This window comes from Hypanus sabinus, chromosome 6 (assembly GCF_030144855.1).
Source record: "Hypanus sabinus isolate sHypSab1 chromosome 6, sHypSab1.hap1, whole genome shotgun sequence".
Classification (NCBI taxonomy): domain Eukaryota; kingdom Metazoa; phylum Chordata; class Chondrichthyes; order Myliobatiformes; family Dasyatidae; genus Hypanus; species Hypanus sabinus.
Window position 1 is genome coordinate 138,612,137 of NC_082711.1, and position 13,773 is coordinate 138,625,909.

Sequence of the window (13,773 nt, forward strand, 5' to 3'; positions counted from 1 at the left end):
AGGTGCTCCTGGCAGGAGGTTGTCAGGGGGATCTCTCGAGATATGTGAGTACAATCTTTCAATGCTGCTAGCACTCTGGAGAAGCCTACAGTGCAAGCAGATGTCTACAGCCCTGCTGTGGAAGGAAGACTATCCTGTGGAGTGGAACTGCAGTAACTGGTGAATTACAAGGTGCATAGATCACCTGAGGTTAAGAGATTGAGAGTTGAGGGAGGGGGTAACCAACACCACCAATGCTAGAGAAGGGCATTTACATTTCTCAGGGCGTCCATGAAGAGGGGTGTTACGTTTAGGCAGATAAGTGTTGGGAGAGAGTTTGGGTTGCAGCCCGGTGTGTGAAGATCAAAGGGTGGGTCCTTAGTGTAGGCAAGAGTGTAGAGTAAGCTGTGTGTGTGCAGAGTGCGTGCAGCTTCAGTGTGATAGTCCTTTTAAGAAGTGTTCCTTTCCCGCCTTCAACATTTGTAAAATCGGGTCCTTCTGCAAGTTAACAGTGCCTGTCTGTATTCAGATCAATGTGGTTGAAAATCTTGCTGGAGATGAATTTTGGGCGTGACACAGCTGTCAGTGGTTATTTGGACTTCGGAAAACCAATGCTAAGCAACAAAAACCTCACACCAAAATGAGCAGGAAGTGTTAATGACTCTTATTAAGAGACCTGGAAAAATGTGCAGCTTTGGTTAACGCTGCATTAATGTGATTTTCAGCTTTGCAAAGCTTGTTCCCTCAGAGTTGCCTTGACAAATGTCTAAACCGAAATCTTAAGAGAAACAATGAATTCACTGTGAGGGGAAAACTGCACACACCATGAATCCAATGTCCAGGCTAAACCTGGTGCAGCCAGCAGCAATGCAAAGCCAAAGATTAAACATCTGTTCACCTTTTCCGTGCCACCATTTTGAGATGGTTGTGAATATAATCACACATCTCCTTTTTACAAACAACTCATAGCTCTAATCAGCCAATGGTTTATTAATATTAGTCACCATATCAGTGTTAGGTGGAGAATATTACATGTAATTCCTGACTCTGCAAAGTGATTCAGTCGGAATCCTGGTGGCTGTACATGAAGATATACATTGGATGAGACGAATCTCAAGTTCAAGTTTAATTGTCATTCAATCTTTGAATTGGTTCCACTCCCTCCCAGCTCCAGTGACCCATGTTCAATCCTGACCTCTAGTGCTGTCTGTGTGGAGTTTGCAAATTCTCCCTATGACCATGTGAGTTTCTTCTGGGTGCCCCAGATCCCTCCCACATCCCAAAGGAAGGTTAATTTGCCACTGTAAGTTTTAGCTGTCATTGTAGGTAGTTGACAGGAGGGTCAAAGGCAAGATAATGGCCATGTGAGAGACAGAAAACCACAGGAGAGATTGGAAGAGGAACGGGACCGGGTGGGATTGTTCTGTTGGGACCCAGCAGAGATCCAGTAGGTTCAATGGCCTCTTTCTCTGTTGTAATTGTTTGTAATAATCACTTTAGCCACGACTGAGGTAACAGAGAACTGGAGGTGGAACGAGCTGCTGACACAAGTGTTACCTGTGAGCTGAATTTCAACTTTTAAGAGAAGTTTGGATAGGTACATGGATGATAGGGATATGGAGGGCTCTGGTCTCAGTGTAGGTCAATGGGATTAGGCAGTTTAAACAGTTCAGTATGGACCAGATGGGCCAAATGGCCTGTTTCTGTACTGTACTTTTCTATGACTCTATATAGCTAATATTATTCCGTTATTCAGGAAATGCTCTAAGAATAAACCAGGAAACTATAGGCTGGTGAGTTTGTCATCAGTTGTGGGCAAATTTTTGGAAAGTATTTGAAGGGACGTGATATATATGTATTGAGTTTTAAATGCAAAAAAGACCTTAAGCCCAATTGGATATAAACAACCACAGGTACTCTCACAAATAGGAGATTACACTGGCACTACCCAACTTTCAAAGACTAGTTCACTTCCCTGTTTGTTCTCCGTGGTGTGTTTAGCTGCCAGTACCCACTATTCAAGTGATGGGTCCCCTCTCCCTATCAAGGAGTAGATACTTCCAGCTAACAAGGTAGTTTAAAAGACATTTATTTTCAGTGATACACACCTAAATCCAAACAACTTTCTTAAAGCATATTTAAAGCTCACAGAGGATTTCTATCTTAAACATTTCCAAATTACAAACCATTTCTAAAAGAAATCCTATAAACTAAAAAGACATACCAATGATGCAGATGAATGAATCATCCATTGCAGATATCAAAGCCAGAGGAATGGATTCTAGTTCACCCTGTGTTTCTGTCATTCTTCGTTATGTTACTGGACCATTCCTAATAAGCCTGAACTGATCTCTACATTTATACCCTTTTCTGCCACTTGGGTGACTTCACACGCATGGGCTAACTCCTCAGATAACCTTTTTACACAAACAGTCCGAAAGGTCTTTGGAGGTATAAATCCTAGCTCCCACCATTAATGCTGTAAAGGTAAGTTCTTTGAGTACATAAAAATTCCAACAGTAATAGATCAATCATTGATTTGCTAAATGATATTATTCATCTGGTCTGCAAGCTTCCTTGAGCTAAGCAACTTAGTCTATTTTGTCAACATTGTCTATTTTGAAACAAGCCAAATTTAATAACCCGTTGTCTGATACTGCATCTCTTGAGCAACAATAAACCAGGTGCAGTGACTAATATCCTACTTTCTACAAATAGAGGATCTGCTATACACAGAGGTTGTTTGCAAAGCTGCTCTATAGACAGTACTTTATCTTAAATTCAAATTTCCATTTATGTTTTAAGAACTGAAGACTGGCTCCCGTTTATGACATTGAAGCTAAACAAAGAAATATTAGTTGGAAGTTTACTTACAACTGTTTGATCTTACAAGTGGTAGCTTCTGTGTTTAGAAAGTGAGCTTTGCAAAATATGGGACCCATTGTCCCAGGAAGTGAATAGCCTTCACAAGTCATGGTAACATGGCATGTCACATCTAGCCAATCTTATAGAGTTTTTCAAGGAGGCTGTCAAGAAGGTTGATAAAGTAAAAGTGGTGAATGTTGTCTACATGGACTTTAAAAAGGCCTTTGACCAAGTCCTGCATGAGAGGCTGGTCCAGAAAGTTACGTTGTTTGGTATTCAAGATGAAGTAGTCAATTGCTTTTAGCATTAGTTTAGTGGGAAGCCAGAGAGTGATAATAAGATTCAGATTTATTTATCACATGTCCATCGAAACATGCAGTGAAATGTGTCGTTTGTGTTAACGAGCAGCACAGCTGAGGATGTGCTGGGGCCAGCGCAAAGGTGTTACCACACATTCCAGTTGTGACAGAGTATGCCCACAATGCTCAGTGATACAACACAGAAAGCAATAAAACAGAAAGACAAAACATCAACAGCAAAACAAACCATCTTTCTACTTAACATGCACCCACACACATAAACATTCCTCTAACCCCAGGTCAGGCCACCTTCAGCCTCCAGCAGACTCAGATCCATAGACATTGGACTTGGACTTCCCAGGAGGACTCCCAGAGATTCACACAGGGCTCGGGCCATTAGCACTTGACTTCCATGTTTCCAATCGATGTTCGGACTTCAGTCTTTGGTATCGTCTCCAGGACTCGCCAGTCACCAAATGCTATGCCTCAAGCCCATGACTTGCTGAGGAGTTTGAACACTCCTCAAACTCCGGCTTGCCTAGGGGTCACTGTCACTCATTTCTCCTGCTGGCCCGAAACTCCTATTCCAAAACCTGCCGACAACTCGCTGACCCTAGGCGTGGGTCAGCACCCTTGTCCATGCTGGTCTGCTGGCCCGACCTCTGAACGTGGATGACCCACATCCATGTGGCTGACTGTTGAATGTGGAGCAGGGGCCTGACATCATTGCCCTGCATCCTTATTCTGAACCCCTAACTCTCCCCTCTATTTCCTCAAAACCATCCCTACAAACCTAAAAAGCAACTAAAGAATAAACAAAGTCTGACCCATGACCTCGACAGAGAGCATAGCTCTGAACTAGTTTGGTCCCACTTGGCAAATCTTTGTAGAGCTTAGTACAGTATATCTGTGGCCTTTGTCAAAATACTGGTACCTGTTCCACACTAATTCTCCCGAGCTGGTAGTAGAGACGACTGTGCCTCTGGCTGGAGCTCTGTTGTCGTTTATCAACCATACTGATGATTAAAATGATAATGTGGCAAAGTGTATCAGCAAATCTGCAGATGACCCCGAGCTTGGGGGGCGTGGTGGACAGTGAGAAAGCTTGCAAGGTGATCTGAAATAGCTGAGAAAATGGGCTGAAAAGTAGCAGATGGAATTTAATGCAGACAGGTGCGAGGTATTGCACTTTGGAAGGGCAAACCAGGTTTAGAGATACGCAGTGGATGGTAGGGAACTGAGGAGAGCAGTAAAACAAAGGGATCTAGGAATATAGAGTAGATCCATAATCCCTTGAAAATGGTAGTTAGGCTGTAAATAAAACAGACTGTATATTTGCCTTCATAAATCAGGGCACTGAATACAGAAGCTGGGATGTTACATTGAAGCTGTTTAAGGCATTGGTGAGGCCAAATTTGGAGTACTGCTACATATCTACAGGAAAGATAGCAATAATCTTTTAGAATACAAGGATGAATCAGAACTAGAGGACCTGAGTTATAGGGAAAGATTGAGAAAGCTAGGGCTTTATTCCCTGGAGCTCAGGAGAATGAGGAGGTGTACAGTTAGGGTGGCTGCATGCAGGTTTAGGTTGTAAGGTGAACTGGTTAATGGGAATTTGAAGGGGAACTATTTCACTCAGAGGGTGGTGTGAGTGTGGAACAAATTGCCAGTGGAAGATTTGGATTTAATTGTAATATTTGAGAGAAGTTTAGATAGGGACAGGGGTGGGGGGGTATGAACTGGGTACAGACAGATGAGACATGGCACAAGCTAGATGGGCCAAAGGGCTTGTGACCATGCTGTAGTACTTTATGACTCTGTGACCTTAGTATTTGTGCACACTTCTGAAGTAACGCCAGTCAGTAGTGAGGACAAACTTTATCCTGTACGGATCTTGGTGCTATTTTTCCAGCATCCGGTGCAGCTAAGTGATTTAACAGTTGTAAAACACCTGAGGTTTGGTCCTGGTGAGGTTTACAACCACACTGGTCTGAATCATGATCAACACAGAGGAACACTCAAGATTCAAGCTGAATACGCTTTACAGTCACAGTCACAAGCTGAGTCATGCACTACCCTTAGCCAATCCTCCCATACTCCAACCCAAGCTGGGCATCCTCTCACAATGCCCCAGGCGGCTTCGACAACTCCGCCCTCAAAATTAAGTGGCTAGAAATGCCAAAAAAACAGCAAAAAAAGAAGCAATTGTGTGTTCATCAGATCAGAAATGGGTAAAGAAAGGAACTGGGGTAAACAGCTGACAAAAAAAGGTGGCAGGAGTTTTCCAAGCTGTTTGCTGTGAAGGGGTGAGTGTCCCTGGTGACTGTCAGTGCTTCAGGTACCCAGCACTGCAGCTACCAGCCCTGTCCAGGTGTGAATGCAGAAAACATTTCAATCAACAATCCAGGCTTCCTTGCTTTGCGGGTTGAGGTGCTCCTGATATTGACGATGAGTCACAAAGTGTGGCATGGCAGCTTTCAGTCTGCAAGCATCCTCTGTCAAGGTTTCAAGAGTAGGGGTGATTCTGATGTTGGCCTTTAGTGTTTGCATATTCTACCTCAGTGATTCTCAACCTTTTTCTGTTGGCAACCCGTTTGTGTCTTTCATTTACCTCTGTGCCCCCCTCCATAGTCTCCATTAGCTGCTAAAGTTCTTTTAAGCCAACTGTACTAATTATTCTAATATACAGTCAATATTTATGATTTAACAGGTCATAGGTATATGTATATTAAATATGTTACAGGTGTAGAGGAAAAACAAAACTTCAAAAATTCTGAATAGGATCCTTTCTTTATAAGGTAAATAACAGCATGTAGAAAGCCAACCAGCACCTCCAATTCCTCCGGCTGCTAAAAGAATTTGACATGACCCCTTGAACCTGCATCAATTTTCATCAATACATGGTATAACAACTGCTTTGCATGTAGCTGAAAGAAATTACAGAGGATTGTGGGCACGTTACAGAAATGGCATCCCCCACTATGGACTCTGTCAATATTTCCCACTGCCTTAGTAATCAAAGACCTCGCCTACCCCGGACATTCTCTCTTCTACCCCTTCCCATCAGGCTGAAGATTCAAAGGATTAAAAGCTCATTCTACTGGGCTCAACAACAACTTCTTCGTCTTCTCCTTGGGCCCTTAGCTCCCAATGGAGCACGGGCCATTGATGACCTCCCATTTCCATTGTCCAAAGTCGATGGTATGGTTGGAGTTTATCAATGTTTCTGTAATCCTTTGTGTCCACTTTACAGGGGATTGACCTGTACAGCCTCACCAGAGCCCTGTTGGGCCAGCCTTACCCACTTCCACCTCTCACGACGGGGACGTAGAGTTGGACTTTGAGAGGCAAGGGCAGCTGTTACAAGGCTTTTGAATCAATCCCTTGTACAATAAGATGGACTCCTGACCTCAGAATCTACCTTGTTATGATCGTGCACCTACACATCCGTTCCCTTGCAGCTGTTACACTTTATTCTGCATGGTTGTTTTACCTTGTTTTACCACAATGCACTGTGTCAGGATTTGACCAGCAGGTGGCATGGTAGGATAGTGGTTAGCACAAAGCTTTACTGCACCGGTGAACCAAGTTCAATTCTTGGCACTGCCTGTAAGGAGTTCGTACATTCTCCTTGTAAGCATGTGGGTTTCCTCCTGGTGCTCTGGTTTCCCCCCACAGTCCAAAGAAGCACCGATTGGTAGGTTGATTGGTCATTGTAAATTGCCCCCTGATTGGCTGAGTGGCATGGCTTGAAGGGCTGGAAGGGAATATCCCATTTATAGATAAATAAATAATCATATAAACATCTTGCAAGACAACCTTTACTGTATCTCATTATATGTCACAATAGTAATCCAAAATCAACTCCTATTCTGGCAATTGGTTCCCAAGCTTCAAACCACAGCTCCATCTCATTATGTTTCCTACCTCCACAGGATCATCTCTCTCCAGAGGTGTGGATCGGTCCCTGCCTGGTAAAGTCCTGGGTTTGACTGCATCATTTCATCAGTCCCAGTGCATCCAGCACTAAACTGGACAAGTGCAAGACATCGCCATTGGCCAATAGCAATCATAATTGAAACACAGTTCAAAGGGAAGAGGTGGGAACAAGATGCTAGTTCTCAGGAGTTCCAATGCACTCCAGCAGAGGTTTTGACACAAGGGGACTTCGGGTTTTGTGGGTCAGCTCCTTGTCAAACAATCCTGTTTGGATCCCTAACTTAATAGCATAGAATAAGCTCGGAGTATGTCTGTGTTATCCCTCCATTTGAGGGAGAGGGGTTGCATTTGGGGTAGGTGAAGTTATAACACTTGCTTCTCTACAAGTATTGCATCAATATTCTTTCTTTTCAGAGCTGGATCGTCAAAGACGTGTGACACTGCAAACATCTACCATTAAAGAAGGATATTTATTAATGCACCGAGCCAAGGAGAGAGGGATCCTGACGTCATCTCACTTCAAAAAGCATTATTTTTGCTTAAACTGTGAATCACTGTGTTATGCCAAAATGCCAAATGCGAAGGTGGGTCACCTTTTCAGTAATTTTAACACTGCATGAAGGATAATCTGTCCAGGGCGGTCTCCCAGCCCATAGGAGCTCCATGTTCCTTTTCCAGTCACAGGATCTCTACCCCCACACACATAGGTGTTGCTTTGTCATCACTGGGCCAACACTCCTGTTCAACAGCACCAAAGGAACAGTATGCAAGGCAAGCTTTTCACTGTAGTGATAAACCAATTCTAATTCCAATTTCATCTCCAGTCCTAGTTCACCATACAGACTTCAGCTACTCAGGAAGGTGCAGCAACAGCACCCATATCCCCAGTTAACGGGGACAATTTCCCCAGCTGGAATCAGCAACTCCCAGCGGAAGGTGAGATTTGCTGGGATTCCTCACTGGATCCATGCCAGGTCGGGAACTAGTGTAGGATTGAAACCCCATTGGACATTCTAGACCTATGATTTAGGAGGCAAAGAAGAATTTTTTAATATATTTTATATTAAGATTAGAAGTTTTAACTATTTAGTACAGTGTATGCTATTCATTTTCTTTTGATTTATATTTATTTACTACTTTCTAAAATTATTTGCTTCAATTTAAATGTTTTTGATTATTAAGAGACATTTAGAAGACAGTTTTGACAGCGGCTGGTGTGCTTCCACCCCGTACTTGCTTTAAGCTGGTTTGGGCTGTTAGGGTGGGACCTTCTATTCCAAGGGTTGGTGAAGTTACCCCTCGACGTCCGGTACAGTTGGGTGTGGGCATGCACACCTCAGAATCAGAGTCAAAGTTGGAAGTTTGGTGTTTTGTAGCAGCAGTACTGTGCAAAGATGAATTAGAACATAGAAATTTACAGCACATTACAGGCCCTTCAGCCCACGATGTTGTACCGGCCATGTACTGCCTAGAATTTCCTGACCACATAGCCCTCCATTTTTCTTAGCTCCATGTACCTATCTAAGAGTCTCTTAAAAGACCCTATTGTATCGCCTCTACCACTGTCGCTGACAGTGCATTCCACATACCCACCACTCCCTGTGTGAAAAACTTACCTCTGACATCCCCCTTGTACCTGCTTCCAAGCACCTTAAAACTATGCCCCCGCATGTTAGCCATTTCAACCCTGGGAAAAAGCCTCTGGCTATTCACACGAGCAATACCTCTTATCATCTTATACGCCTCTATCAGGTCACATGATGAGCTAGACAGGATCTAATTGTTTTATAAAAAGGAAAACAGTGGCAGACTGTGAGCCCTGCTCAGCACTGAACGTTCTTACACTCTGGAAGACAGGCAGAACCTCAGTGGTGAAAGGCAGTTCCCAGGCAGACGTGACATACCTTGTGCTCTAACCATGACCTGACTATGCTGTTTGATTTCCTTTACAGACCAGTGCATTTATTCCACTGTCCAAGATCAGAGCAATTGAGAAAGTTGATGAGAAGTGTTTTGGCAGCCCATATGTCATGCAGATCATTTCAACAGATGGCAGAGGACAATTTGAAATCATGTACTTACAGTGCAAGGTACGTCATACTCTTCCACACCCTAATATAACACTCACTGTTTGTGAACTATTATCCTCAAACTCATGTATGAACATGCAAAATGTAACTTCCACTGATTGCCTAGCCCTAGAAATAATTTCACCGCATTTTAATTGTGTTAGGTCTGTTGTTTGCTCTGGACTAACAACCCTGACTGGTTAAACAAAATTGTTATGGGAACAGCAATGAAGAATCTTTCTGCATCTGAGTGTGAAGGTATCCCTGAGTCTCCACCCGGGACTTGCATGAACCAAGCTACTGACATGATGAAGGAACCCCTGAACGCTGCCCAAGATGGAGGACCTTCGCTGCTGCCCTAAATGCCAGCGGCATAACGGGCAGTAGAGAGAGAAACTGTTGTTTATTGCACTGACACTGTCTATGAAAGCCCCTTAGTGACTGAAAATTTCATCTGCTGAGTTCACCAGTGTCCTTGGGTTTCCCCCCCATGACAAAACATTGTGCTAGTTTGAGAATGTGAGATTCTGTTGATCCATTGTGAGTTCTCACAGCTGTCATCTTCTAGTCTAGCAGCTGCGATCTTGGCATTCGGTTCTGAAAAGGACTCATTACAATACAGCTAACACTCTTCCTGTTACTGGCATGTGCTTCTACATAGTGAGTGGATTCCGGAAGGGAAGGTAGAAGAGTGCACCCAGGTGAGAGGGACCAGGAAAATCTGGTGATGAGAAATGCCTGCAAGAGGTATGGGAATGCTATCACCTCCTACATTGTGAAAGCAAGCAACATAGGTGAGCACAGGGCTTCACTCTCCGATGAGCTCAACGCCTTTTATACTTTGACCATCAAAACATGGAGGCACCTTCACAAAAGCCAACAGCCCCCAACAACCCTGTGATTTCAGCTTCTGATGCCGATCCTTCGGGAGAGTGAGCCCATGGAAAACATCTGGCCCAGATGGGTTACCTGGCTAAATACTGAAGACCTGTGCTAATCAACTGGCTGGAGTGCTCACCGATATCTTTAACCTCTCACTTAAGAGTCTGAGTTACCCACCTGCTTCAAGGAGGCTTCAGTTATAATTGTGCCTAAGTAGGACGTGGTAACCAGCCTCAATGACTATCATCCAGTAGCATCGACTGTAATGAAGTGCTTTGAGAGGTCGGTGATAAAACTTCTGCCTGAGAAGTGCCTTGGATCAGGGACAATTTGTCTACCATCACAACAGGTCAACAGCAGATGCCATCTCATTAGCTCTTCACTCAATCCGGGAACATCTGACCAGCAAAGATGCAGACGTTAGGATGATCTTCATTGACTACAGCTCAGCATTCAGTAAAGTTTAATGTAAATGTTATTATCAATGGTCATATATGTCACCATTTACAACCCTGGGATTTACTTTCCTGGGGATCTGTAGAACAATAACTATAACAGGATCAAGGAAAGATCAACCAGAGTGTAGAAGACAACAAACTGCAAATGCAAATATAAATATGCAGCAATAAGTAATGAGAACATGAGATAAAGAGTCCTTAAAGTGAGACCATTGGTTGTGGGAAACATCTCAATAATGAGGCGAGTGTAGTTATCCTCTTTTATTCCAAGAGTCTGATGGTTGAGGAGTAGTTACTGTTCTTGAACCTGCTGATGTGACTCCTGAGGCTCTTGTACCTTCTATCTGGTGGCAGAGTGAGAAGAAAGCATGGGGATCTCTGATGATGGATGCTCCTCTCCTACAGCAGCATTTCACGTAGACGTGCTTAGTGTTTCACTCATGGGGTGCTGGGCCAAATCCACTGCCTTTTGTAGATTTTCCATTCAAAGGCATTGGAATTTCCATACTGGGCTGTGAAGCTGCCAGCCAATACACCCTCCACTACTGATCCCCTGGATCCTGGATTTCCTCACTTGCAGACCCCCGTCAGTTCGTTCATCTCCTCCACAACCTCCATCAGTACAGGGCCCCCAGCTCTACTTGCTTTATTCTTATGACTGTACAGCTCAGCACAGCTCCAATACCACATTTAAGGTTGCCGATGACACTACTATTGTTGGCCAAAACATAAGTGATGATGAATCAGCGTATAGGAAAGAGACTGAAAACCGGGCTGAGTGGAATCACTGTTTACGTCTACTTTAAACGAGACCTGCACATAGGCACGATGACATACACAATTCACGTATTTGTACGTATAACCTGTAATGAATTACTTAAATGAACACAAATGCTTCATCAACCAAGATTACTCAAATATTATTGAAATGTTAAACACACAACAGTCTGCCTGGCATCAGTGGTCACCTAACCAGGACTTGAGATATGCACCAGCTTAACCCAGGGTGCCCCAGAGAGGAAGAGTGCTTTACACCTCATTTGGTAGAGACGTATCTCCAGTAAGTTTTCAGTTGAGAGAGAGTTAGGAAAAGAGGACACAGCCTCATGTTAAGAGCATGTCCCTTTTGAACAGAGATGAGGAGGAATTCCTTTGCCACGCACAGCTCTGGAGGCCAAAACATTGTGTATTATTTAAAGTTGAGATGGATAGGTTCTCAAATAGTAAAGACATCAAAGGTTAAAATCAGAATCAGAGTCTGGTTAAGCTGGTGCTGGTGAGCCTCTGCAATCTCTGCTTGGTGGCTGATGAAACAAGGAAAGCAACTAAATACTTTGTTAACCACACTTTTTCTGGCAAACAATAATTGTAAATAATCGCCTGTAACTTCCTTTTGGACTTGGAGGTAATTTAACGTGGCAGAATCGAGGTGAGGTGGCGGGCCCATCACTGACAGCGTAAAAGGTCGGGCACAAGCCGAATCGAAGCCACGTGGTCCAGGCCCTAGAGCGTATCGACGCTTCCGAACACGATGTTCGGACGGAGGTTTTCTGCCCAAACTGAGGTGGTGCAGTCTGGTGTATTCAAGCAGCAGAACCTGTCGTTTGGGCGGAGATTTAAGCAAGATTGAAAAGATCAGGGTGGCAGGACCTGAGGCAAAGTACAGACCAGTTCACATCACTGTTCCATGACATTTACTCCGCTCTGCACTGAACTGTGCGACACTCTTTGTGGAATTCAGTTCAGAAACATGATTTGCTTGCAATTACTGCTCGATGCTGTTTATTTTAATCACACATTGGGTGTTAGTCCATACTCTTTCTTAAGGGTTAGTTTATTCATATTTTTATGGGCTTGATGTGGTTTTTATTCACTGCACATTAGGTGTTAGTCTTCTTTTATATGGGTTTATTTGGCTGTCTGTTTCGTGGCTGCCTGTTAGGAGATGAATCTCAAGGTTGTTTCATATATGTGTACTTAGATAATAAATGACTTTGAACTTTGAGAATCAAAATAACATTTAAAATCACTGGCATATATTGTGGATTTTGTTGCGTGGAGAAGGCAATGGAATGGGGTTGAGAAGGAAAATAAATTATTGACTGCTGGAGCAGACCTGATGGGCCAAATGGCCCAACTCTGTTCCAATGTCTTATGGTCTTCTACATTTGCTGAGAGTGAGAGATGCCGTGGTTTCAGATTTGTTTGGAGGCGTGCGTCTCCCTGCACAGCACTTAGACACCAGTGCAAACAATGCACATACTCCACCCCAAGATAAAATCTAATTCAATGTCTGAGAACCACAGAGAGAGATACAGCACAGAAACCAGCCCTTCGGCCCATCAAATTCACACTGACCATCAACCATCTACTTTTATAGTGATCCCACTTTCTATACTCTCTCAGTACCCCCCCCCCCCCCCCACCGCAGGTTCTGCCTCCTATAACCGGAACTAGAACATCCATGTATTCACAGGGAGAATGTTGAACCACTACACAGATGGTGCTTGAGGTCAGGACTGAACCCGGGTCACTGGCTCTGTCAGCTGTGTCACCGATGCTTCCCCTATTACTTACAGGTCTGTAATGGGAGGATGCTGACTCTGCAGGAGAAGCAGTGAACTACTGTGCAGCTGACTGGGGTTCCACTGCTGCCCACCGACTCATTGACCATGTACTCTACCAGCCATGTGTCTTACCGGGGAGCGTGTCTCCGCCATGTGTCTTACCGGGGAGCGTGTCTCCTCTGTCCCTTTGCCTTTCCCACTCACCAGCTTCGCCTATCTCCATCTAGCTATCCCCCCCCCCCCACCCCCCAGCTTTTTATTCTGGCATCTTCTCCCTTCCTTTTCCGCCCTTACGAAGGGTCACGGCCTGAAGCATCGACTGTTTATTCCCTTTCATAGGTGCTGCCTGACCTGCCGAGCTCCCCCAGCATCTTGTGCGTGTTGCAGTGTAATAATTGTCGGCTGTCCCAGCCTGTATCATAATACAATAACTTCAGTGTGCCTCCTTAACCCGTGCACCTCCTCTTGAAAATTCAAACGTGTTTTGAAGAGCTGTTTTATTTTCCTTTCAGAATGTGAATGAGCTCAACCAGTGGCTGTCGTCATTGAGGAAACACTGTGTCAGCAACGAACAAATGCTCAACTCTTACCACCCTGGAGTGTTCAAAGGCGAGAAGTGGGGCTGCTGCCACCAAAAGGAGAAAACAGGTACTGCAGTGCCTTGTTCTCGCGGCTTCGTGCACTGTCGCAAACGTTCCGAAATACGGAGTAA

The 13,773-nt window shown here is 44.2% G+C and overlaps 1 protein-coding gene across 2 annotated transcripts in view; it reads left to right on the plus strand.

The window, feature by feature from the left end:
• rasa4 (RAS p21 protein activator 4) overlaps positions 1-13,773 on the plus strand; it is a 317,606-nt gene that overhangs the window by 227,887 nt on the left and 75,946 nt on the right. For both annotated transcript variants that reach the window (XM_059973035.1, XM_059973036.1), the window contains 3 exons: positions 7,500-7,669; positions 9,038-9,175; positions 13,574-13,709. In XM_059973035.1, the coding sequence (XP_059829018.1) occupies positions 7,500-7,669; positions 9,038-9,175; positions 13,574-13,709 (444 nt within the window). The remainder of the gene's footprint in view (positions 1-7,499; positions 7,670-9,037; positions 9,176-13,573; positions 13,710-13,773) is intronic.